Source organism: Heterodontus francisci, chromosome 2, assembly GCF_036365525.1.
Source record: "Heterodontus francisci isolate sHetFra1 chromosome 2, sHetFra1.hap1, whole genome shotgun sequence".
NCBI classification, from domain to species: domain Eukaryota; kingdom Metazoa; phylum Chordata; class Chondrichthyes; order Heterodontiformes; family Heterodontidae; genus Heterodontus; species Heterodontus francisci.
In genome coordinates this window covers 23,400,579-23,428,214 of record NC_090372.1, presented here as the reverse complement: position 1 = coordinate 23,428,214, position 27,636 = coordinate 23,400,579, and the positions used below count along the sequence as shown (strand labels likewise).

General features: G+C 43.9%; 1 protein-coding gene across 3 annotated transcripts in view; it reads right to left on the bottom strand.

The window, feature by feature from the left end:
- The window catches only part of cep72 (centrosomal protein 72), a 234,410-nt gene that overhangs the window by 131,761 nt on the left and 75,013 nt on the right, over positions 1-27,636 (bottom strand). The window contains exons 1-2 of one of the 3 annotated variants that reach the window (XM_068055501.1): positions 13,012-13,192; positions 8,969-9,139 (exon numbers count right to left, since the gene is read on the bottom strand). The exons of the other annotated variants lie outside the window; for them this stretch is intronic. Of the exons in view, the coding sequence (XP_067911602.1) occupies positions 8,969-9,032 (64 nt within the window). The 5' untranslated portion in view covers positions 9,033-9,139; positions 13,012-13,192. Of the gene's footprint in view, positions 1-8,968; positions 9,140-13,011; positions 13,193-27,636 lie in introns of those variants that run through there. 3 annotated transcript variants of the gene reach the window in all.

Genomic DNA, 27,636 nt, shown 5'->3' with positions numbered 1-27,636 from the left:
ACCGGAAGAAGCAATAAGAGTAGCAAGGGCACAGAATGCACTCTCGGTGGGGGACTTCAATGTCCTTCACAAAAAATGGCTTGGTAGCACCATTAATGACCGAGCTGCCTTAGTCCGAAAGGACATAGCTGCGAGACTGGGTCTGCGGCAGGTGGTGAGGGAACCAACAGGAGGGAAAAACCTACTCGACCTCATCCTCACCAATTTACCTGTTGCAGATGCATCTATCCATGACAATATTGGTAGGAGTGACCACCACACAGTCCTTGTGGAGACGAAGACCCATCTTCACATTGCTGTTACCCACCATAGTGTTGTGTGGCACTACCACCGTGTTAAATGGGATAGATCTTGAACAGATCTAGCAACTCAAAACTGGACATCCATGGGGCATTGTGAGCCATCATATTCCCCACTCTACCATTACCATCAAGCCAGGGGGACCAGCCCTGGTTCAATGAAGAGTGCAGGAGGGCATACCTAAAAGTGAGTATCAGCCCAATGAAACCACACAAGACTACCTGCATGCCAAACAGTGGAAGGTCAGAGGCGAGGAATCCTACGGTGAGTAACTCACCTCCTCACCCCCCCAAAACCTGCCCATCATCTACAAGGCACAAGTCAGGAGTATGATTGAATACTCTCCACTTGCCTGGATGGGTGTAGCTCCAACAACACTCAAGAAGCACGACACCAGCCAAGACAAAGCAGCCCACTTGATTGGGACCCCATCCACATTCACTCCCTTCACCACCGACGTACAGTGGCAGCAGTGTGTACCATCTACAAGATGCACTGCAGCAACTCACCAAGGCTCCTTCGACAGCACCTTCCAAACCCACAACTTGGACCATCTAGAAGGATAAGGGCAGCAGATGCAAGGGAACACCACCATCTGTAAGTTCCCCTCCAAGCTGCACACTCTCTTGACTTGGAACTATATCGCCGTTCCTTCACTGTCACTCGGTCAAAATTCTCGAACTCCCTTCCTAACAACACTGTAGGTGTACCTAAACCCCAATGACTGCAGCAGTTCAAGAAGGAAGCTCACCACCACTTCTATGAGCTTCCTACCACTGACATTAAGCTAACTGGTCTTTGGTTCCCTCACCTTGTTCTATTTCCCTTTTTAAATACAGGAATAGCTCCAGCTGTCTGACAATCTTCTGGCACTATTCCCTTTTCTAAGCAATCTTATGTATGTGCTTCTGCTATATCATCCCTCACTTCTTTTAATATGCACAGATGCATTCCATCTGGACCAGGTGTCTTATCCTCTCAAAGTTTGATTAGTTTATTATCTCACCCCATTCAACCTTAAAATGTTTAGCAATTAACTCCCTTTTTTTTAAAACTTAAATGCCTTTATGTCTTCTTTAATCTCTAAACGAAGAAAGGAAAAATTATGACACACTCCAAAAAGGGTGTTAAAATAGCTGTAGGTGAATTTGAAAAAAAGAGTCTGAGAAATTTTAGTAGACTCAATGCTAAACATGACCAAGTAATACAAAGCAACAATCAACAAAACCAATTGGATGTTAGCCCACAGAGTGGAACACTACAATAGAGGAGTTAATGATCAAGCAGGATAGTGGTCTTGTCAGACTGCACCTAGAACTGCTGGTTCTGATCACCAAGAAGCAAGAGACACATTTAGGTGCTTGTGACAGCTGTCGAGAAGAGTCATGAGGGAGATCCCTACAGTCAGGACTCAGATATGACAAAAAAAAACTTGGGCTTTTCAGCTTGAAAAGGTGACAACCAAGAGGTGATCTTAATCATAGAGTTATACAGCACAGAAACAGGCCAGTCTGAATATTATAAAATATATAATAAAATCCCATCTTCTGGGAGATATATAAGGTTATTAAGAGTACTGAAAAAATTAACCCAAAGTATTACTTTAAAAGTAAACTGCGGGAGTAGAACTAGAGGACACAGGTTCAAACGAGAGAAGTGTATTTTTGCAACTGGTATCAGGAAATTTTTCTTCACACCGAGACGGCAACATGCAGAATAATTTCCAGAAAGTTGTGGAGGCAAAAAGTCTGGAATTATGAAAGAAAAACTGGACGTGATCATTTGGTGACATTAGTATCTCTCTACTTGGATGAATCAAGATGTGTTGAACAGTCCTGCTCATCCTTAATTATCTTGCATTCGCCACAATTTCAGCATGACTTCCTCCAACTTCAACTCTATTGTACTGGCTATGTAGCTCGGCATTCTATTTGCTTTATTGATTGCTACTCTGTGGTGATAGGACACTGAGTATCAAGTCAACTAAAATCACTTTCAATCTGTGTGGAGTTTGCAAGTTCTCCCTGTGTCTGCGTGGGTTTTCTCCGGGTGCTCCGGTTTCCTCCCACAAGCCAAAAGACTTGCAGGTTGGTAGGTAAATTGGCCTTTATAAATTGTCACTAGTATAGGTAGGTGGTAGGGAAATATAGGGTCAGGTGGGGATGTTGGGTAGGAATATGGGATTAGTGTAGGATTAGTATAACTGGGTGGTTGATGGTCGGCACAGACTCGGTGGGCCGAAGGGCCTGTTTCAGTGCTGTATCTCTAATCTAATCTAATCTCTGAATAATGTCAGATTAGTTAAAGCAAAGAAATAACTGCATTGCAAATGTTTTCATCCCATGTATCTCTTCCCTGGGCTTTAAGTAATTGAATAAATATTATCCATCAACCGGAATGTACTGTTTCAAATAACTTTAGTCCATTCAGAATTTCCCTTTCATCTATGTCAATGTTATGAATTTGACTTGGATTATTGCTATTTAGAGAGGGAATTCCCCACTGAATACTTGAACAAAGTAATTATTGAGTACACTACTATCTTCATTCAGTTTCAGCCTGTTACCATCTTTTAGGATCTCAGCTCGTCAGTCTACGTTTTTACTGTTATAGCACTGAAAGAGCTTATTACCATTAAGTTTTGTCGTGATCTTTTCCAGCATTCTCTTTGCCCCTTTAACCACTCTTTCAACTTAGCTCTGCATGTTTCTCTATCCACTCCAGCTGGCCGTTTGACGTTCTCCATTCAGAATTTGTGCAGGTCATTTTCCTCATTTCACCTCTGATTCAATTAGGGTCACACAGCCTATGCCTGTTAATCCTAGGTTTGCATTTATGTTGCACATTCAGCATTGTGGCTTTAAAGGCATTATACAGGTCTTCTACTGTAGTGTTGTTGAACAACCTACCACTCCACCCGGAACACCCTTCCATCCATCTTTCAAGCTATGCTCATCACATTCTACATTTTAAATGTCAGAATTCATCCCTGGGAAGTCTGAACACTAGCTCACAGTTTAAATTCATATTCTATTGTCCGTAACACTTCTGGTCCAAGATTTTATTTCAGAGGGGAAAGTTTTTTGCATTCCATTTATCTTGAGATTACTTTTGTTATAGATTTGCTAAGGAAACAATTTTTATGGAATTCTGATTGTGAACAGTCTACTGGCAGTTGGTTTGAACTTTGCACACCAAAGGAACCGATTGCAAGTATTCATTTTCTGTCATTGACATATTCTTAACTGTTTCTCCCTTGGGTATTCAGATTAATTCTCTTTTCCATTCCAAAGCAGAATTAATTTTATTTTTTTCAAATCAACATTTCATTTTTACCTGCACCAAAATAATTACACTCCAGGCTTGCTCCCAATGCTGTGTTATCCATTCAAGGCTGAAAGACTTTTCATTAACAGACCTCAGCGTCCAATGGACCAAAGCTTGCAAATCAGTACATGCCACACACCATGGGTGAGCCTGGCCAGGTTTAACAATTATTTTCTAATCACAATGTAAAATATTGCCATCCTGTTCAACCCTGAGCTGAGCTTCAAATTCCACATCCTGTCAGCAACCTCTATTTCCACAACTATGCTCCCACTGTCCCAGTGATGTGGACAGTGCACTTCCCTGACTTTTATACCTGAATTTGCCAGTGTTCTCCCTGCTGCCCTCAAACTCCCACCCAGTATTAACTCTTTGTCCAAAACTAGGTTGTCCATGTGCTATGCCACACTAAGTCCCACTCACCCACCCAACTTCCACAGCTTCAGCCTACCCGGTCTGCACAACCGCCCCTGCAGCCTCCACCCACTCGGCCTCCATGCTGACCTCCACTCTTATAATTCATCCCATACTCTTCGGTATTCCAGCTCTGAGCTTTTATGCATCCCAACTCTCCCTTTGCCCAATCATTGATTGCAGAGACATAACTGCTTTGGTAGCATTCCCTACAAATTCTTCCCTCCACCATTAAAAAAACTATTTTTGATTGTCTCATTAAACATTCTCAGTGCGACTCATTGTTCATACCTATCTCTGTTTATTTTTTTTTCCACTCTCCAAAAAATACCAAAAGTACATTTTTCATGTTAAAGGTGTTATATAAATGTAAATTGTTCCATAAGAAAATAACAGGAACCGAGGTAGGCCATTCAGTCCTTCGAGCCTGCTCCGCCATTCAATATGATCACAGCTAATCTTCTACGTCAATTCCACCTTCCCGCACTATCCCCATATCCCTTAGTATCCAAAAATCTATCAATCTCGATCTTGAATATATTCAATGACTGAGCAGCCCTCTTGGGTAGAAAATTCCAAAGGTCTGAGTGAAGTAATTTCTCCTCTAAGTCCTAAATGGCCAACACCTTATTCGGAGGCTGTGACCCCAGAGTTCCAGACAGCCCAGCCAGGAGAAACATCTTCCCAGCATCCACCCTATCAAGCCCCTTAAGAATTTTATATGTTTCAATGAGATCACCTCTCATTCTTCTAAATTCTAGGAAATAAAGGCCCAGTTTACTCATTCTCTCCACATAGGGCAATCCCCTCATTCCAGGGATTCAGTCCTTTGTTGCATTCCGTCCAAGGCTAGTATAACCTTCCTTAGGTAAGGAGACCAAAACTGTACACAGAATCTAGGTGTGCTCTCACCAAGACCCTGCACAACTGTGGTAAGACTTCTTCACTATTATAATCCAATCCTTTTGTAATAAAGGCTAACATACCGGTTGTTTTCTTAATTGCTTGCTGCCCCTGAATGTTAACTTCGTGATTCATGCACAATGACATCCAGGTCCCTCTGAATATCCCGATTTCCCAGTCTCTCACCATTTAAAAATACTTGTTATTTTTCCTCCCAAAGTGGATAATTTCACACTTCCACTCATTATATTTCATCTGCTAAGCTTGTGCCCACTCACTTTGCAGCCTATTTGTGTCCTCTTCACAGCTTACTTTCTCACCTAACTTTGTGCCGTCGGCAAACCTGGATACATTAGACTTGATACCCTCGTCCAAGTCATTGACATAGATTGGAAATAGCAGAGGCCTAAGCACTGATCCTTGAGGTACCCCACTAATTACAGCCTGCCAGATAACTTGTTTATTTCCACACTCTGTTTTCTCTCCATTAACCGATCCTCAATCCTTGTTAATATATTAGCCCCAATTCCACGTGCCCTAATTGTGTGTAATAATCTTGTGTGCAATACCTTTTCAAACACTTTTGAAAATCCAAATACACTACATCCACTGGCTCCCCCTCATCTACCCTGCTAGCTGGAACCTCAATAATAGATTTCCCTTTCATAAGTCCATGTTGACTCTGCCTAATCATATTCTGATTCTCCAAGTACTTTGTTGCTACGTCCCTAATGATAGATTCTAGCATTTTCCCTCATACTGATGTCAGGCTAATTGGCCAATGGCTCCCTTTTTCCTCTCTCTCTCTTTTCTTGAATAGTGAGGTTACATTTTATACCTTCCAAACAATACTTTAGAATTCCGAAAGATCAAAAACAATGCATCCACTATTTCTGTAGCTACCTCGTTTAAAACATGAGGATGCAAGCCATCAGATCTAGGACTTCTGAATGCTCCAGTACCAATAATAGTATCCCTAAGTTTCTCATTTTCACTAACTAGTATCTTAGTTCCACACTATTTCCATAATGTTTTTTGTGTCTTCTACCATAAAAACAGATACTGCTGTCTTACTGATTATTGGAAAATAAACACAGGATGCGCAGAAAGGTAAAAACCACCACACAGGTCAATAGATACAGACTACAACTACAGGTTTAGTAATACAGAAGCCTAAAGATACGAGATTCTCAAAGAGCTGTAACTTACAAAAAAATAAAAGATCAAGTTCGCAAGACAACATACCATTTTCAGAACTTGATCTTACAAAGTCTGATCTGAGTAACTTGTATGAAATGGTCAGCTTTGTCCCATAGAGATGCAACAGTGGAAATGAATTCTAGGTTTATCCATGGAGTTCAGAACTTAGTCCACATGTAAAGCTGAGTATCCCAAACTGTAACTTAGGACAGAATGTCTCTCATGTTATAACCATTTCCTTTATGTAAAGAAACAAAGTTTAAAAGATCTGACTTTATGAGTGGAGTTGTTAAAGTTAAGAGTTTCCCAAAAGCTTGGCATTTTGAGAGATTAGAATTGTCCATTCTACCAGCAACCCACGTGTTGATATTTCAAATGAAAGCCATTCCAGTATTTTATTTTGATTTAACTGGCTTGTGAACTAAAACATTGAAATAATAAAAAAACCATTACAGAATATATTTCCCATTGAAAAAGAAAGGACTTGCATTTATATAGCACCTTTCACAACCTCGGGATGTCCCAAAGTGTTTTACAGTCAATTAAGTACTTTTGAAGCATGGTCACTACTATGTAGTGCAGCCAAATTTGTCACAGTCAAGTTCCCAAAACAGCAATGAGATAATGGCCAGAAATCTGATCTTAATGACGTTGGTTGAACGATAAATATTGGCCAGGGCCCAGAGATCTCTACTGCTCTTCTCCTAATGGAGCCTTGGCATCTTTTATATCCACCTGAAAGGGCAGTCAGAGCCTCAGTTTAACAGCTTATCCAAAATATGGCACCTCTGACAATCCAGTGGTTATTAGTGGTGCACTGAAGTGCCATCTAGATTATGTGATCAAGTCTCTGCAATAGGACTTGAACACACAACCTTCTGACTGAGGGGGAAAGAGTGCCAACACTGAGCCAAGACTGGCACATAAGGTCTGATTGCATGCAACCAGTTACAGGCATTGGTCACCAATATCACTGTACAACAGCATCCTACCAGCAAGCTGACACCATTTTTAAAATCAGATTTATCCTAACTATCTGACAACAGATGAAAGTAGCACAGAAATCATCCCATGGGTCATATTAAAACATGAATCTTGTGTAACATCCAGCAATAACACAGTATGCACACACTATATTAGCTGTATGTCAGACAAAACTAGTCACAGCTGCTTAACTATAAAGAAATAAAACGATTTGCATCCATATAGCACCTTTAATGGCTTTGTGACATCCCAAAGTGCTTTATGGCCCAAAATACTTTTGTAATGTAGTCACTGTTACTGTTCCCATCAAACACTCAAATATTAGTTCTGTTGCTGTGTTAAGGAGATAATATCCATACAAGGGTTGGTACTGAATTATAGTGTTGGTGCCATTATAACAAAACTTGCATTTATGCAACACCTTTAACATCATAAAAAACCCCAAGGCACTTCACAGCAATGTTAATAAACAATATCTGATACTGAGATACAAAGAGATATTAGGATAGGTGGCCAAAAGATTCAAAGAGGTAGATTTTAAGGAGGGTCTTAAAGGGAAGGGAAGAGGTAATTTGAAGAACCGTGCAAAGATGGAGCACTAATCACATCTGCTCTGTGTTTGTCATCAGGCAAGACTGCCTGTCTCAAGGAGGTGGAAGTCCCACCCAAGACCAATTAAAGGCCTGGGAGCGAAAAATCCCAGTCATGCTCCCCAAGCCCAGTGGAGGTGGGCTCGCCACGGACTTTTCGGCCGGTGGACGGGGCCTCCCGCTCAACGAAAAATTCCAGCGTGTGTATGTGTGCATAGCTGTACGTTTATCTAACATGCAAGCCTATGTGCAAACATCTAGAGTAACACTTACATCCCTTCACCATCAGCCTGTACTGTAGTGGGTTCATCATCTTGAACTGACAGCTGAGACACTACACACCTTCAGCAGCGCAGAACTTCAGCTTCAGATGATCTCACCAACACACCAAAAGTTTCAAACTGCTGTAAGATGGACAGATTTGTACTCTTCCTGTGTCAGTACAGTCCAATCGAGCACAGAAAACTAGGCCAACACTGGTGTCAGCCATGGCTCAGTTGGTAGCACTCAAGCCTGAGTCACAATGTTTTGGGTATAAGTCCCACTTCAAGGCTCACTACTGCACAGGAATATCAGCAAGTCCTGCACTGTCAGAGGGACCACCTTTCGGATGTGCCATTAAAACGAGGCCCTATCTGCCCTCTCAAGTAGACGTTAAAGATTCCACAGCACTATTCTGAAGAGGGGCAGGGGAGTTATTGCCAGTGTGCTGGAAAATATTTATCCCTCAATCAATATCACAAAAACAGATTAACTGGTCATTATCACATTGCTGTTTGTGGGAGTTTGCTGTGCACAAACTGGCTGCTACTTTTCCTCGTTACAACAATGACTACACTACAGAAGTACTTCATTGGCTGTAAAGCGCTTCAGGTCCTCGGGTGGTCGTGAAAGGTGCTATATAAATGCAAGTCTTTCTTTTTAGAACTAGCTAGCGTTTTACTCAGTGATTTATTTAATTGATTTTGTATGCAGAATGGAGGTATCCAGTGACAACGACAATAGAGTTCTAAAACTAAACTCTGCTCCTCAGTAACTGCGAAGAACAGGTATTTAGGGCCTGGAAGTGGGGTCCAGTTGTTGGAGGGAACACAAGAGGCGATTTGGGGAGAGTGCTGGCAGCAAGAGCTCGACCACGACCCTGGGGCTATAAATTACCCTGGTCCAGTCTCAGGCCACTCGGCTCTCCGTTTGATGTCCCTGATCCAAGCCGCAATTCGCCGCACCATACCCCGGACCGTCGCCCTTACCCAGCCGCTGCTCCTTCAGCTCCACTTTCTGTCGGATCCATTCCTCTGTTACCATCAGCGCCATCCTTTCAAACCCGACTTCACTACGCAGGCGCACTGCCTCCTGTCACTCACAGCCCAAAGGGGCGGGGCGTCGTGCAGTAAACTCCGCCCAATGACACTTGTCCACAGCTGGAGGAGAGCGAACAGAGACAGCTTTACTGCAGCTCGAGAGAGAACAGAGACAATATTGCTACAGCTATAGAGAAAGAACAGACAGCATTACTGCAGCTATAGAGAGAGAGAACAGAGACAATATTACTGCAGCTATAGAGAGAGAGAACAGAGACAATATTACTGCAGCTATAGAGAGAGAGAACAGAGACAATATTACTGCAGCTATAGAGAGAGAGAACAGAGACAATATTACTGCAGCTATAGAGAGAGAACAGAGACAATATTACTGCAGCTATAGAGAGAACAGAGACAATATTGCTACAGCTATAGAGAAAGAACAGACAGCATTACTGCAGCTATAGAGAGAGAGAACAGAGACAATATTACTGCAGCTATAGAGAGAACAGAGACAATATTACTGCAGCTATAGAGAGAACAGAGACAATATTACTGCAGCTATAGAGAGAGAGAACAGAGCCAATATTACTGCAGCTATAGAGAGAGAGAACAGAGCCAATATTACTGCAGCTATAGAGAGAGAACAGAGACAATATTACTGCAGCTATAGAGAGAGAGAACAGAGACAATATTACTGCAGCTATAGAGAGAGAGAACAGAGACAATATTACTGCAGCTATAGAGAGAGAGAACAGAGACAATATTACTGCAGCTATAGAGAGAGAGAACAGAGACAATATTACTGCAGCTACAGAGAGAGAGAACAGAGCCAATATTACTGCAGCTATAGAGAGAGAGAACAGAGACAATATTACTGCAGCTATAGAGAGAGAGAACAGAGACAATATTACTGCAGCTATAGAGAGAGAGAACAAAGACAATATTACTGCAGCTATAGAGAGAATAGAGACAATATTACTGCAGCTATAGAGAGAGAGAACAGAGACAATATTACTGCAGCTATAGAGAGAGAGAACAGAGACAATATTACTGCAGCTATAAAGAACAGACAGCATTACTGCAGCAATAGAAAGAGAACAGACAGCATTACTGCAGCTAGAGAGAGAACAGAGACAATATTGCTACAGCTATAAAGAACAGAGACAGCATTACCACAGCTAGAGATAGAGAACAGAGACAGCATTACTGCAGCTAGAGAGAACAGACAGCATTACTGCAGCTAGAGAGAGGAGAGCATTACTGCAGCAATAGAAAGAGAACAGACAGCATTACTGCAGCAATAGAAAGAGAACAGACATTACTGCAGCAATAGAGAGAACAGACAGCATTACTGCAGCAATAGAGAGAACAGACAGCATTACTGCAGCAATAGAGAGAACAGACAGCATTACTGCAGCAATAGAGAGAACAGACAGCATTACTGCAGCAATAGAGAGAACAGACAGCATTACTGCAGCTATAGAGAGAACAGACAGCATTACTACAGCTATAGAGAGAACAGACAGCATTACTACAGCTATAGAGAGAACAGACAGCATTACTACAGCTATAGAGAGAACAGACAGCATTACTACAGCTATAGAGAGAACAGACAGCATTACTACAGCTATAGAGAGAAAACAGACAGCATTACTGCAGCTACAGAGAGAGAACAGAGACAATATTACTGCAGCTAGACAGGGAACAAACAATATTACTGCAGCTAGAGAGAGAACGGAAACAACATACTGCAGCTAGAGAGAAAGAACACAGGCAGCATTACTGCAGCTAGAGAAAGCACAGACAGCATTAATGCACCTGGTGAGAGAGCAGAGACAACATTACTGGAGCTAGAGAGACAGAACACAGCATTACTGCAGTTAGTAAGAGAACACAGGCAGCATTACTGTAGGTCAAGAGAAAGAATGGAGACATTACTGCAGCTAGAGAGAGATCAGATGCAGGACTACTGCAGCTTGAGAGAGAGAGAACACAGACAGCATTACTACAGCTAGAGAGAGGAAGAACCACAGGAAGCATTACTGCAGCGAGAGAGAGTGAGAGAAAGCAATAGAAAGGAGAAAATAGAGTAAAATACTGCAGCTGGAGAGAGACAAACAGAGAACAATGAGTATATTCCTTTATCATTTTATATGCCTTGATCCCTCAACCTTCTCAATTCCATGAAATACAAACTGTTTATGCAACTTTTAATTTAACCCCTTAATTCCTGACAACTTGCATTTATATTGCGTCTATAAACAGGTACTTCATTAGAACATAATCAAATATAATTTACGCAGAGCCAAAGAAACAGTTATTAGGAAAGGTGACTAAAAGCGCCGTCAAAGAGGAAGGTTTTAAGCAGGAGAGAGAATTAGAGATGTGGAGAGGATTAGGAAGGGAAATCTAGAGTTTAGGTAGATAAAGGCATGGTAGCCAATGGTGGATCAAAGGGAATGGGGATGCACAAGGGCTGGAGATGGTCAGAGATAGGGAGGGGTGATGACTTTAAGGAATTTAAACATAAGGATGAGAATTTTAAAATTGCAGTGTTTCCAGACTGGGAGACAATGTAGATCAGCGAACATAGGTAGCAGAGTTTTCAATCAGCTTAAGTTCATGGAGAACAGAAGATGGATGGTCGGCCAGTAAAGCATTGGAATAGTAGAGTCTGGAGGTAACAAAAGCATGGATGAGGTTTTCAGTAGCAGACAGTCTGAGGCAGGGGTAGGGACTGGTGCCATTATGGAGGTGGAAGTAGACAATCTTTATGACGAGGAGGATATGCATTAGAAGCTTAGCTCAAGGACAAACAGGGCCCCGAGGTTGCAAATAACCCGTGTTCAACCTGAGAGCGCGCTTCAGGAGGGGGGTGGAGTCAATGGCGAGGGAACATAGTTTGTGATGTGGGCTGAAAACAATAGGCTTCTGTCTTCCCAATGTCTAAGTGAACAGTGGGCGGCACAGTGGCGCAGTGGTTAGCACTGCAGCCTCACAGCTCCAGGGACCCGGGTTCGATTCTGGGCACTGCCTGTGTGGAGTTTGCAAGTTCTCCCTGTGTCTGCGTGGGTTTTCTCCAGGTGCTCCGGTTTCCTCCCACAAGCCAAAAGACTTGCAGGTTGGTAGGTAAATTGGCCATTATAAATTGTCATTAGTATAGGTAGGTGGTAGGAATATGGGATTAGTGTAGGATTAGTATAAATGGGTGGTTGATGGTCGGCACAGACTCGGTGGGCCGAAGGGCCTGTTTCAGTGCTGTATCTCTAATCTAATCTAAAATTATCATTCTGGTGAAACTGCGCTGTACCCCATCCAAAGCCAAATATAACTATCCTGAGGTTCAGTACTGGAAGTTGACTCTGTTCATTGAACTATACCCTAGCAAGGAATCAACTCCTTCAGGTGAGGTTAGCAAAAATTGAGAAAGAAAGTGAAATTCTATAAACTTTATGAAACATAACAAAGATGTTGATCTGGAGGCAACAGGAAAAGGATCTCCAAACCAGTTGCCAATCTTGACAACATCAAACACTCCATGGCCAATTGCAATATACCATATAAGGCTTCCATTTTTATCCGATTTTCCAGTGAGCAATATACTTTAAAAGTTATTGCAGCAAATGCGGTGATGGTCTTAATCACCTAATTTGAAACTTCACTCTCCATTTAATTCAAGTGAATAGTTTTCCAAGGCCTTTTGATATTATCCTCTAGGTTTCAATGTTATCAATTAACGACGAATCTTAGCGGCACTTAGAAAGTGTCCCAACATAGGTAGGGGTCTAAGAGGATGAGGAGAATCCAAAAAGTAAATACAAAATAATTTAATAATGCAAGGCTCTGAATTATGCTCCTTGCACCGCGTAGATTAATGAAGTACAGAACCTGCGTCTAGCAGAATTAATCACTTTCCCTTACTATTGTTTGTCAGTTTATTCTGATAGAAAGTAAATTATGAACCACAAAATGCAGTGCTGGTTGCTCACCGTTTTGTACTAGTGTCACGGTCATCGAAGTACTTGCACTGCTCTCAACGTCGATTACTAAGCCTAAGAAGGCAGTACCCGTCGATGAGTTCGGACGGGAGCCTAACTGAGCTTGTTCCGTAGCATCAGTTGGCCCATATTGACGGTTGGATTAAGGCGCTGAAAGAGCCGCCGAGAAGCGGGAAACAGGCTGTCAGGAACGGAAGATCAGACAGGGAATTGGTCTGATCACTGGAGTGTAGACAGGTGTTAATGAACTGGTCAGGGAGGGCTCGATAAAACTGCCCAACTTCTATAAGGAGCATACAGTCACATTTGTGCGACATCTCAAGCTTTCTCGGGGTCAGTTGTACGGAGAGATTTTTCAGATTTATTTAATGTATTTGGTTACGAACGATTAGACATAATTTTGAGAAAACAAACTTGTGTCTTTCACGACCTCGGGCCCTCCGAAAGCGCTTTATGGTGAAGAAAATGCCTTTGAAGGCACTTCTGCAATTTAGGGAACACAACAACCAATTTATGCACATCCTGAGAGTCACGAAATAAAATGCAAGTTCTTTTAATATTCACCAATGGACCGTGGGCAACGCTGCAGGCAATTTAATAGCATTTCGTATTTCCATAAGAATATTCTTTTGTTTCTTAATTACAATATTATTAATGTGAGCGGTTAAATCCCTGGGCCAGTATTATTATGAGTTGTTTGTGTTCAATTAATTGATTTATCTCCAGATATTGCTTAAACGTGACACCTAATTAATGTTTCGGGGACAATGCATCCTTAGCTCAACTAACCTGTTAGAAACCAACCCTTTCTTCGAAGATTTTATCAGATATTAAATTGCTCTAGGAGCTCATAACCCGACTTTTATTTTAGAATCAGACCCCAAATTGAAGTGTTACATAATCGATGAACGGGAAGAGTAATTCAAAATAATTAAGGTTAAAAAGAGGTGGTAGTAGAACAGTGTTCTTCACCTTAAACATGGCAAGTCTCAAATTCTGGAAGTGAATAAACCACCCTTGCAGAAAATGAAAGTCAACGATTGAGTGTATTAGTTGATGAATAACATAGTACCACAATGTATGTGATTCCCCATTATAGTGGTTTTCTTTTAGTGGGATATATTCTCTTACAGTGGTATATTTCAGCAGTAGTCAGAAGACCTTGAGAATGATAGCCAGGATGATGGTTATAGGCTTCTCGATGTCTACCTTGGCTCAGTAGCACTCTTACCACTGAGTCAAAAGCTCATGTGTTCAATCCCCACACAAGACTTGACCACATATATGGACTGACACTTTGATGCAGTACTGAGGGAGTGCTGCACCGCTGGAGGTGACATGAAATCAAGGTCCTGTATGTCTCCTCAGGCGGACATAAAAGATAGTATTACACAATTTGATGAAAAGGGAGGGAGTTCTCTTGTTGGCCTGGTCACAATTTATCTCTCAACCAACATCACTGAAAAAAAAACATTTGATGGTCATTTATCTCTGCTATTTGTAAGCATTTGCTGTGCGCAAATTAACTGTTGCAATGTTGGAAATGAAACAATTACAACACGTCAAAAATACTTAATTGATGGTAAGGTGATTTGGAAAGTCTTGTGGACATGAAAGGTGGGGTATAAATACAAGTCTTTTCTGTTTTTTTTGTGCTTTGTTTTTTCTTACCTGTTACTGCCTAGATTCTTGGAAAAAAAATTGTTAGTAACTACGTCAATTTTTATAAAAATTAACAGGAATATGTTCCTAAAGTTTAAATGTGACTCATGGATGTTCCATGATTTTCCAGCCAAGAAAACAATCATGAACACTCCGACGTAAGCATTGCTGGCAAGTAGCCTATTTGCTTAAATGAACTCTCTTGTCCGTACCTGCTATGTCACTACATAAATTACAGGGTAAAGTTGTTCATAAATATGAGCAGTATGCAATGTCAATTCTGAGGTAATTGTTATTCTTAGATGCAATATTTAATTGCGCATTCTCTATTACACTGCAAAATTGTACGTCCGTGCCCATGAGTTATCCCGTCTCATCTTATTTCCTCCTTGCTGCTTACAGTAACTACTCGTCTCTTCCAGGATGTATCTATGACAGAGCCGGTTGTAAGTTCAAAAGTATAGCAAAAAGCACACTCAAACAACCATTTTAACATCTGTGCGCAATTTTATTTCCACCAAGCAGAAAGCCTGTCAATATGGGGTTCAGAACATGCAGGGAATTGTGAAAGACATTGGGTTTCTTATTTTTTCAGCTATGTGAAAATTACTGTGCAGTCGCGGTAACTAAAAAGAAAACTACTTCAGTTTGGGGTTAGCCTTGTCTCAGTGGATCAGAAGATTTTGGGTTCATTGTCCCACTGCAGAGACTTGAGCACTTAATTTGGGTTGACAGTCCAGTGCAATATTTGAGGGAGTGCTGTGCGATTAGAGGTGCTGTCTTTCAGATGAGACACAGAACCAAGGCTCTGTCAAGTGGAGACAAAAGATTCCACAACACTATTTCGAAGAAGAGTAGCCGGCCCAAAATTTAATTCTCGATAAACAACTAAAAACAGATTTTCTGGTCCTTGGCTGATTATTGCTTCCTCCATCACAACCTTGAACAGCGCAGCAGCATTATTGCAGGTGTATTTTGATTGGGTGTGGCTTCATAACTTTGCGCTTGCAATCTTTGAAATAATGCATTGTGAAATTTTTCCTTTAGAATTACCAGAACTTATTTTGAAGTTCTCTAATGCACTTTGGCATGCAAGCAAGGATGCCACCCTTTTTGGAACTTAATGATGCGTTTCACGATCACTTAACATTATCCTGTCGTCTATTCTACGCCAATTACTTAATTTCCTGAAGGAAGCAAACTACCAGAGGCATTGAAAGCAGCTGTGTGATCTAGCCCAATTGGGCAATCAACAGCAATAACTTGCATTATGCTATAGCTTTAGCCAAGTAAAATGTCTCAAGGAGTTTCACAGGAGTGTAATCAGCCAAAAAATTCAAAGCCAAAGAATGAGACAATAGGACAAGTGGCCAAAAGCTTGGACAAAGAGGTAGATCTTAAAAGGCATCTTAAAGGAGGAGAGAGAGGTGGTGAGATGAAGGGAAGGAATTCCAGAGTTTAGGGCCCAGACAACTGAAGGCAGGGCTGCCAATGGTGGGACAATTGCACAGGGGGTTGCACAGGAGGCCAGAGTTGGAGAAACACAGAGTTTGATTTAGATATACAGCACTGAAACAGGCCCTTCGGCCCACCGAGTCTGTGCCGACCATCAACCACCCATTTATACTAATCCTACATTAATTCCATATTCCTACCACATCCCCACCTGTCCCTATATTTCCCTACCACCTACCTATACTAGGGGCAATTTATAATGGCCAATTAACCTATCAACCAGCAAGTCTTTGGCATGTGGGAAGGAAACCGGAGCATCCGGAGGAAACCCACACAAACACAGGGAGAACTTGCAAACTCCACACAGGCAGTACCCAGAATTGAACCCGGATCGCTGGAGCTGTGAGGCTGCGGTGCTAACCACTGCGCCACTGTGCTGCCCTCAGAAGACTATAGACTGGAGGAGGTTACTAAGATGGAGAGGAATGAGGTGATGGCGGAATTTGAGCACAAGGATGATAATTTTAACATCGACATGTTCAGGAATGGGGAGTCAATGTAGAGCACAGGGCGTGATGGGATTAACTGAAAACTGCGATTATTTATCTGATTTACAATGAATGGTCATCAACTTTAAACATTAACTCTGTTTCTCCAGAAATGCTGCCTGACCTGATGAGCATTTCCAGCATTTTCTTTTTTTATTTCAGATTTCTAGCATCTGGAGTGTTTTTGCTTTTGTAAGTCTTGAGAGATGAGGCTCATCTTGCTCTAATATTTGTTAATGGCCTAGGAAATGTACAATATATGAAGGTCAAAGTACCCCAGGGAATAAAAACTTGAATTTATATAGTGCCTTTGATTAAGTAAAATGTCACAACACCCTTCATAGTAGCGTTATCAAACAAAATTTGAAACCAATCCTCATAGGTGACCAGAGAGATAGGTTTTAAGGAGAGTCTCAAAGGAAGAGAGAGAGAGAGAAATAGAGAGGCAGAGAAGTTTAGGAAAGTGATTCCAGAGTTTAGGGTTTAGGCAGCTGAAGGCATGCTGCCAATGGTAGAGGAGTGAAAACTGGGGTGTGCAAGAGGCCAGCCTGGAGGAATGTGGAAATTTTAGAGTGTTGTAAGGCTGGAGGAGTAAACAGAGATAAGGAAATGTGAGACTATGGATGAATTTGCAAACAAGAATGAAAATTTTAAAATCGAGGCGTAGCAGGATCAGGAACCAGTGTAGATCAGTGAACACAAAAGTGACCACAGAGTTATCGTCTGGGACTCAATTACCTGAGACCAGAAGCCAGGTATATAATTAGATGGAATGAAGAAACAACTGAAACAAATAATTGGAAGGAGATTGTTCAACAAAATTGCAATAGAATTGATCCAACACTACATTAGAGTCATTTACGACACAGAAAGAGGCCATTTTGCCCATTGAATCCATCCTATGCTTGGCCCTCATCTGCCAAGAATGAGGTACATTAATTTTGTCATGAACATTGATTTTAAACTGTTAATGGAGAAGACTTTTTAAACAGATCAGCCATGGCTGGAAAAGACATTTGCATATTAACAGACAGTGTTTGGAAGGACAAAGCAGCCATTCCCTGACATTCAACCCACAATGGACTTTTGATCACCAGGTGTTGAAGGTGGAGGAGCTCGCATTCTAGGTTGATTGCTAAGATGGCTGAATACTCAAATGAACATGCCAGTTAGTCACATGACTAACCTGCTTGGCAACTTGAGTTTTTTTGAATTTGTACAGTTTGGGCAGAACTCTCTTTGCTCCTGGACTGAGAAGATCTCTCTCCTGTCTGCTCCCATCTCTTTCTCACAAGCCTCTGAATCCACTGAAGACACGTGAACCCCAAGAGAGAAAGGTCTCCTATAGTGAACAAGGTTTAAGAAGAATACTAGGCCCCAACGAAAAGCAAGATCTACCTACAATCAAGGACTCTACAGTGAGCTTGAAGAACTGTAACAACAACTCTTCAGATATTGCCTCAAACTTTTCCACTTTATTTTTCTTCTCTTTGTCTTTATTTGCATATGTGTATCGCATATGCATGCTAGCATGCAGCGTGTCGTGTATCTGTCGGCGTTAATCGAATTAAAGTTTAAGTTTAATAAATTTAAACCTGAGAAAGCCTGTTTGTACTGGTTTCTTTGCCTTATAATTGGAAAGTGGTAAACAAGGATTCACTAAAGGGGAGCTAAAAACACTGTGTGTTTAGAATTAAACCCTGTTACGGTAAGACCAGGTGAAGGCTGAAAGGGAACCCTAGACCTCTTTCTCACCTGGTCGTAACACAGCTCTCCGCAGAGCAATCCAGTCAGTCCCACTCACCTGCTCAATCCCCATAGCCCTGCAAGTTTATTTCCTTTAAGTGCCCATCCAATTTCCTTCTGAAATCATTGATTGTCTCCACTTCCACCGCCTTCGTAGGCAATAAGTTCCAGGTCATTTACACGGCAAGTGTTAAAGAGTTCTTCCTCAAGTGCCCCTGCAATTCTTGCCCAAAACCTTCAATCTGTGTCCCCTAATCCATGTACCATCAGTTAATGGGAACAGTTTATCATTGCCTAATTTATCTAAGCCTGTCATATTCTTGTACACCTCTATCAAATCTCCCCTCAATCTCCTTTGCTCCAAGGAGAACAACCCTAGCTTTTCCAACGTAACCTTGCAATAAAATCCCCCATCCTTGGAATCGTTCTGGTAAATCTCCTCTGCACCCTCTCAAGGACCCTCACTCCTCCTTAAAGTGTGTTGACCAGAACTGGATGCAATTCTCCAGTTGGAGACTAACCAGAGCTTTATAAAGGTTCAGCATTACTTCCCTGCTTTTGTACACTATTCCTCTATTTATGAAGCCCAAGATCCCATATGCTTTGCTAATCACTCTCTCAATATGTTCGGCCACATTCAAAAATATATGCACATGCATCCCCAGGTCCCTTCGCTCCTGCACACTCTTTAGAACGGTACCATTTAGTCTATATTGCCTCACTGTATCCCTTCTGTCAAAATGCATCACCTCACATTTCTCTGTATTAAATTCCATGTGCCACTTGTCTGCCCATTCTGCTAGCCTATCCATATCCTGTTGCAGGCGATTCGTATCATCCTCACTGTTGGCCACTCCTCCAAGTTTGGTATCATCAGTAAATTTTGAAATTCTATTTTGTATTCCAATATCCAAGTAATTTATATCTAGCAAAAAAAGTAGGTACTAGCGCTGACCCCTAGGGAACACCACTATGTACCATCCTGCAGTCTGAAAAATAACAATTTACAACAACTCACTGTTTTCTGTCCTTAAGCCAATTTTATATCCAATTGGACACTGACCCTCCTATTCCATGAACCTCAGTTTTGTTAACCAACCTTTTATGTGGCACTTTGTCAAACGTTTTCTTAAAATCCATATAGACAATATCCACTGCATTTCCTTCATCAACCTTTTCTGTTCTAGGTCAAAAAATTTGATTAGATTAGCCAAGCATGATTTGCTTTTTACAAATCCATGCTGGCTATCCTTAATTAACTCAAACCTGTCCAAGTGTCTGTTGATTTTTTCCCTGATAATTGTTTTTAAACCTTACCCACCACTGATGTTAACCTGATTGGCCTGTAGTTGCTAGGATGGTCCTTACAACCTTTCTTGAATAAAGGTGTCACATTTGCCACTCTCCAATCCTCTGGCACCTCCCCATATCCAGTGAAGATTGGAAGGTTGTGGCAAGCCCTTCACTATCTCCACCCCCAATTTCTCTAGCAACCTGGGATGTAAGCCCTTCGGGCCAGGTGATTTATCAACCCTAAACATAGCCAGCCTTTCTCGTACACCTTCCCTCGCAACATATTGTAATTGGCCTGGTTCTCACTTGAAAAATTCACCTGACATGAATCATACATCCTCTTTTTTTGTTTCATCATAATCTCTAATTCCCTCATCATCCAAGGAACCCTGTTTTTGGTTCCTTTACCTTTTGCCTTTGTTGGAACGTACCTAGCTTGAACCTGAAGCATCTGTTCCTTAAAGATAACCCGTTGTTCCATTACAGTTTTTCCTGTCAGTCTTTGGTTCAATTTTATCCTGGCCACATCCCTTTTGATTGCATTGAAATTAGCCCTCTGTCAATCTAGCCATTCTACCTTATATCGTTCCTTGCTTTACTGTTTCACGAGTCTAAACCTTGTGCTATGATGATCACTCTTACCCAAGAGCTCCCCCACAGACACTTGGTCCACTTGGCTCACCTCATTTTCCCAGCACCAGATCCAGCAATGCCTCCTTCCTAGTTGGGCTGTGAACATACTGATCAAGGAAGTTCTCCTTAACACATCCCTCCCCTCCTTTCCCTTTACTCTAACATTATCCCAATCACCAACCATACTCACCACACTTTGTGCATTTACATACATGTATTGCAATCCTGTCTTTGTATTCCTCATAGTCCTTCTTAGTCTGCTCCCAGTTAATATGGAACTATTCCCTTCTGTAATACTTTCCAACATTCTCATTCCTTTATGCACTTTATTCCTCTTTTTTACTTCTATATGCTGGTGCCTATCCTCCTGACAATTTAGTTGAAACATTCCCCAACCACACTAGTGAATGTCCCCACGATGACATTGGTCCAGTCCTGTTGCGGTGCAACCCGTTCCTTTTGAATAGATGCCTTCTGCCCCAGAAGTGGTCCCAATACTCCAAGAATCTGAAGCCTTCCCTCCTTCAAGCCATACATTGATCCTCCCTCTCCTCTTATTTCTACTCTCTCTAGCACGTGAAACTGGGAGTATTCCAGAGATTACTACTTTCAAGGTCCGACTCTTTAACTTCCTCCCTAACTCCTAAAAATATGACTGTAGGACCTCAATACCTGCCCTTGCTATGCTGTTGGTACCAAAGTGTACCACAATTTCTGGCTCACTCCATTCCACTTGCAGAATGACCGCCACTCTTTGTGATGTCCTTTACCTTGGCACCAGGGAGGCAACACACCATGCAGGACTCATGGTGATGCTTACAGAAATGCCTGTCTGTTCCCCTGACTATGGAATCTCCTATAACAATTGCATTTCTACACTTTGCTGCTCTCGTCTGTAGAGTCCATTGCTCATTGGTGCCATGGTCTGACTTCATTTCTTCAGGGTATTGTCACTCCTAGCAGTCTCCAATGCTGAGTACCTGTTTGAGAGTGGCACACACCCCGAAGACTCCTGCATCTCCTGCCTCTTCCTCGTCTTCTGGATGGCCACCCACTTAGTATTCTGAACTCTTACTGCCTGTGGGCTGACCACCTCCTGTAAAGCACAATCCAGGAAACTCTCCTGCTCCCTGATGCTCCGCAGTGACTCCAGCTGCCCCTCAAGCTCCGAAATCCTGAGCTTGGGCTGAAGCAGATGGAGACACTTCCTACACGTGTTCACCCAAGACACATGATGTCCTCAAGTTCCGACATGGCACAGGAATTGCAAGCAACAGGTGTCAGCTGTCCATGATCCAAAAAAAAATCTATTTCCCTTTTTCAGAATCTAGCTGGTACCTTGTTTAAGCTATTCATTTTAAGTAATGCCTCTCGACCTGCTCTGTGTGACTACCCTTATTAATTCACTCACTATTATACTCACCCTGAATGAGATTATTAATTTACCAGCTCATAATTTGAAAGAATTCCCTAGTTTAGAGAGAAATACTCACCAATCAATTACTTACCCACATTCCTGTGATGTTACACTTTGATTTTTTTTGAATGAATACAGTGGGACCGTGCAGCACCCTGTCCAGAGCCTCCCCTATCCGCCCCATTGGTCTCACTGTGCTCTTGCTCTCCGGGCTCCTGCTTTATCCTCCCTTTCGGTCTCACTGTGCTCTCGCTCTCCAGGCTGCTGCTTTATCCTCCCTGCCAGTCTCACTGTTCTCTCACTCTCTTGGCTGCTGTTTTATCTTCGCTGCTGGTCCCGCAGTGCTCTCACTCTCTGGGCTGCTGTTTTATCCTCCCTGCCAGTCTCACTATGCTGTCGCTCTCCAAGCTGCTGTTTTATCCTCGGTGCCCGTCTCACTGTTCTCTCACTCTCTGGGCTGCTGTTTTATCCTCCCTGCCCGTCTCACTATGCTGTCGCTCTCCAGGCTGCTGTTTTATCCTCGTTGCCCATCTCACTGTTCTCTCACTCTCTGGGCTGCTGTTTTATCCTCCCTGCCCGTCTCACTATGCTGTCGCTCTCCAGGCTGCTGTTTTATCCTCCCTGCCCGTCTCACTATGCTCTCGTTCTCTGGGCTGCTGTTTTATCCTTGGTGCCCGTCTCACTGTTCTCTCACTCTCTGGGCTGCTGTTTTATCCTCCCTGCCAGTCTCACTGTTCTCTCACTCTCTTGGCTGCTGTTTTATCCTCCCTGCTGGTCCCACAGTGCTCTCACTCTCCGGGCTGCTGTTTTATCCTCCCTGCCAGTCTCACTGTTCTCTCACTCTCTGGGCTGCTGTTTTATCCTCCCTGCTGGTCCCACAGTGCTCTCGTTCTCTGGGCTGCTGTTTTATCCTCCCTGCTGGTCCCACAGTGCTCTCACTCTCCGGGCTGCTGTTTTATCCTCCCTGCCAGTCTCACTGTTCTCTCACTCTCTGGGCTGCTGTTTTATCCTCCCTGCCAGTCTCACTATGCTGTCGCACTTCAGGCTGCTGTTTTATCCTCGGTGCCCGTCTCACTGTTCTCTCACTCTCTGCGCTGCTGTTTTATCCTCCCTGCCCGTCTCACTATGCTGTCGCTCTCCAGGCTGCTGTTTTATCCTCCCTGCCCATCTCACTATGCTCTCGTTCTCTGGGCTGCTGTTTTATCCTCGGTGCCCGTCTCACTGTTCTCTCACTCTCTGGGCTGCTGTTTTATCCTCCCTGCTGGTCCCACAGTGCTCTCACTCTCCGGGCTGCTGTTTTATCCTCCCTGCCAGTCTCACTGTTCTCTCACTCTCTGGGCTGCTGTTTTATCCTCCCTGCCCGTCTCACTATGCTGTCGCTCTCCAGGCTGCTGTTTTATCCTCCCTGCCCGTCTCACTATGCTCTCGTTCTCTGGGCTGCTGTTTTATCCTCCCTGCCCGTCTCACTGTTCTCTCACTCTCTGGGCTGCTGTTTTATCCTCCCTGCTGGTCCCACAGTGCTCTCGTTCTCTGGGCTGCTGTTTTATCCTCCCTGCTGGTCCCACAGTACCCTCACTCTCTGGGCTGCTGTTTTATCCTCCCTGCCGGTCTCACTATGCTGTCGCTCTCCAGGCTGCTGTTTTATCCTCCCTGCCCGTCTCACTGTTCTCTCACTCTCTGGGCTGCTGTTTTATCCTCCCTGCTGGTCCCACAGTGCTCTCGTTCTCTGGGCTGCTGTTTTATCCTCCCTGCCCATCTCACTGTTCTCTCACTCTCTGGGCTGCTGTTGTATCCTCCCTGCTGGTCCCACATTGCTCTCACTCTCTGGGCTTCTGTTTTATCCTCCCTGCCCGTCTCCTGTTCTCTCACTCTCTGGGCTGCTGTTTTATCCTCCCTGCCGGTCTCACTATGCTGTCGCTCTCTGGGCTGCTGTTTTATCCTCCCTGCCCATCTCACTGTTCTCTCACTCTCTGGGCTGCTGTTTTATCCTCCCTGCCCGTCTCACTGTTCTCTCACTCTCTGGGCTGCTGTTTTATCCTCCCTGCCGGTCTCACTGTGCTCTCGTTCTCTGGGCTGCTGTTTTATCCTCCCTGCCCATCTCACTGTTCTCTTACTCTCTGGGCTGCTGTTTTATCCTCCCTGCCCATCTCACTGTTCTCTCACTCTCTGGGCTGCTGTTTTATCCTCCCTGCCTGTCTCACTATGCTTTCGCTCTCCAGGCTGCTGTTTTATCCTCCCTGCCCATCCCACTGTTCTCTCACTCTCTGGGCTGCTGTTTTATCCTCCCTGCCGGTCTCACTGTGCTTTTGTTCTCCAGGCTGCTGTTTTATCCTCCCTGCCCGTCTCACTATGCTGTCGCTCTCCGGGCTGCTGTTTTATCCTCGGTGCCCGTCTCACTGTTCTCTCACTCTCTGGGCTGCTGTTTTATCCTCCCTTTCGGTCTCACTGTGCTTTCGTTCTCCAGGCTGCTGTTTTATCCTCCCTGCCCGTCTCACTATGCTGCCGCTCTCCGGGCTGCTGTTTTATCCTCCCTGCCCGTCTCACTGTTCTCTCACTCTCTGGGCTGCTGTTTTGTCCTCCCTTTCTGTCTCACTGATCTCTCACTCTCTGGGCTGCTGTTTTATCCTCCCTGCCAGTCTCACTATGCTCTCGTTCTCTGGGCTGCTGTTTCATCCTCCCTGCTGGTCCCACAGTGCTCTCACTCTCTGGGCTGCTGTTTTATCCTCCCTGCCAGTCTCACTATGCTGTCACTCTCCAGGCTGCTGTTTTATCCTCCCTGCCCATCTCACTCTTCTCGCACTCTCTGGGCTGCTGTTTTATCCTCCCTGCCAGTCTCACTGTGCTCTCGTTCTCTGGGCTGTTGTTTTATCCAACCTGCCGATCCCACAGTGCTCTCACTCTCGGGCTGCTGTTTTATCCTCCCTGCCAGTCTCACTGTGCTCTCGTTCTCTGGGCTGCTGTTTTATCCTCCCTGCTGGTCCAACAGTGCTCTCACTCTCCGGGCTGCTGTTTTATCCTCCCTGCCAGTCTCACTATGCTGTCGCTCTCCAGGCTGCTGTTTTATCCTCCCTGCCCATCTCACTGTTCTCTCACTCTCTGGGCTGCTGTTTTATCCTCCCTGCCAGTCTCACTGTGCTCTCGTTCTCTGGGCTGCTGTTGTATCCTCCCTGCTGGTCCCACAGTGCTCTCACTCTCTGGGCTGCTGTTTTATCCTTGTTGCCAGTCTCACTGTGCTCACTCTCCAGGCTACTGTTTGATCCTCCCTGCCCATCTCACTGTTCTCTCACTCTCTGGGCTGCTGTTTTATCCTCCCTGCCAGTCTCACAGTGCTGTCGATCTCCAGACTGCTGTTTTATCCTCCCTGCCCAGCTCACTGTTCTCTCACTCTCTGGGCTGCTGTTTTATCCTCCCTGCCAGTCTCACTGTGCTCTCGTTCTCTGGGCTGCTGTTTTATCCTCCCTGCCCATCTCACTGCTCTCTGACTCTCTGGGCTGCTGTTTTATCCTCCCTGCCAGTCTCACTGTGCTCTCGTTCTCTGGGCTGTTGTTTTATCCTCCCTGCCGATCCCACAGTGCTCTCACTCTCGGGCTGCTGTTTTATCCTCCCTGCCAGTCTCACTATGCTGTCGCTCTCCAGGCTGCTGTTTTATCCTCCCTGCCGGTCTCACTGTTCTCTCACTCTCTGGGCTGCTGTTTTAATCCTCCCTGCCAGTCTCACTATGCTCTCGTTCTCTGGGCTGTTGTTTTATCCAACCTGCCGATCCCACAGTGCTCTCACTCTCTGGGCTGCTGTTTTATCCTCCCTGCCAGTCTCACTGTGCTCTCGTTCTCTGGGCTGCTGTTTTATCCTCCCTGCTGGTCCAACAGTGCTCTCACTCTCTGGGCTGCTGTTTTATCCTTGTTGCCAGTCTCACTGTGCTCACTCTCCAGGCTACTGTTTGATCCTCCCTGCCAGTCTCACTGTGCTCTCGTTCTCTGGGCTGTTGTTTTATCCTCCCTGCCGATCCCACAGTGCTCTCACTCTCGGGCTGCTGTTTTATCCTCCCTGCCAGTCTCACTGTTCTCTCACTCTCTGGGCTGCTGTTTTAATCCTCCCTGCCAGTCTCACTATGCTGTCGCTCTCCAGGCTGCTGTTTTATCCTCCCTGCCGGTCTCACTGTTCTCTCACTCTCTGGGCTGCTGTTGTATCCTCCCTGCCCATCTCACTGTTCTCTCACTCTCTGGGCTGCTGTTTTATCCTCCCTGCCCATCTCACTGTTCTCTCACTCTCTGGGCTGCTGTTTTATCCTCCCTGCTGGTCCCACAGTGCTCTCACTCTCTGGGCTGCTGTTTTATCCTCCCTGCCCATCTCACTGTGCTCTCACTCTCTGGGCTGCTGTTTTATCCTCCCTGCTGGTCCCACAGTGCTCTCACTCTCTGGGCTGCTGTTTTATCCTCCCTGCCCATCTCACTGTTCTCTCACTCTCTGGGCTGCTGTTTTATCCTCCCTGCCCATCTCACTGTTCTCTCACTCTCTGGGCTGCTGTTTTATCCTCCCTGCCAGTCTCACTGTGCTGTCGATCTCCAGGCTGCTGTTTTATCCCGCCTGCTAGTCTCACTGTGCTCTCACTGTCAAAGGCCCCTCCTATATCCTCCCTGCTGGTCTCACTGTCCTTTCACTCTCCAGGCCGCTCATTTATCCTCCCCACCAGTTTTGCTTAGAAGCACATAAGCTTGTTGTAGGTATAGAAAATGTTAACCTGCAATATTACTTTAAATTTAACTGCAGCAATAGAAATAGGGTAACATGTTCAAACTAGTTAAAGTTAGATTTAGGACAGATATCTGCAAATTTCTTCTTAAAAAGAGTGGAGCAAAAACCCTTATGTCCGTTGAGGAATAAAGGGAATGCTACAATAAGGATCTTTCTGAATTAAGACAGGCTGAATCCCTCCATCCATAATTATCAGTGCATGTTTAATTGGTTAGAAATGCACAGTTAACACTGCATTTATCCCAAATTTCTTTTATATAAGCATGTTTTAAAAATATAGTCTTCAGAGACAATATGGGATGGCTCACATATATGTAAAACCAGCCTATTTGTGTCACACAATGTTCAGTGCAGCAACTGAAAAGCGGACCTTTGCTGTTTGGTTGCTCGTAAGCTAATTACTTAGTGACTGCTCCCAAAAAAGGGGCGGCGCAGTGGCTAGCAGTGCAGCCCACAGCTCCAGTGACCTGGGTTCGGTTCTGGGTACTGCCTGTGTGGAGTTTGCAACTTCTCCCTGTGACCGCACGGGTTTAGTCTAGTTAGTTTAGTTTAGAGTTCTGCCAGGTGCTCTGGTTTCCTCCCACAGCCAAAGACTTGCGGGTTGATAGGTAAATTGGCCATTGTAAATTGCCCCTCGTGTAGGTAGGTGGTAGGAGAATTCTGGGGATGTGATAGGGAATATGGGATTAATGTAGGATTAGTATAAAATGGGTGGTTGATGGTCAGCACAGACTCAGTGGGCTGAAGGGCCTGTTTCAGTGCTGTATCTCAAAATAAAAATAAATAAAAAAACAAAACTGCCTAGCTCCAACCCAGATAGGTGACTTTCAGCTTAAGCTGCTGTGGGAAAGCACCTAGTTAATTTCCTGGAATTATATAATTAGCAGAAAGATCCGTGTTGAAGAAAATCACATGCACAATTCTTCTCAGCCGAATTAGAATACACAACCGTTTCTGTTGATAGAACCTAGTTTCTCTCAGTGTCAGCTGTGGCTCAGTGGTAGCATATTGCCTCTGAATTAAAAGATTTGATTTGAGGATACATTTTTTCACCCAGAGGATGGTTGGAATCTGGAATATGCTGCCTGAAGTGCTGGTAGAGGCAGGAAC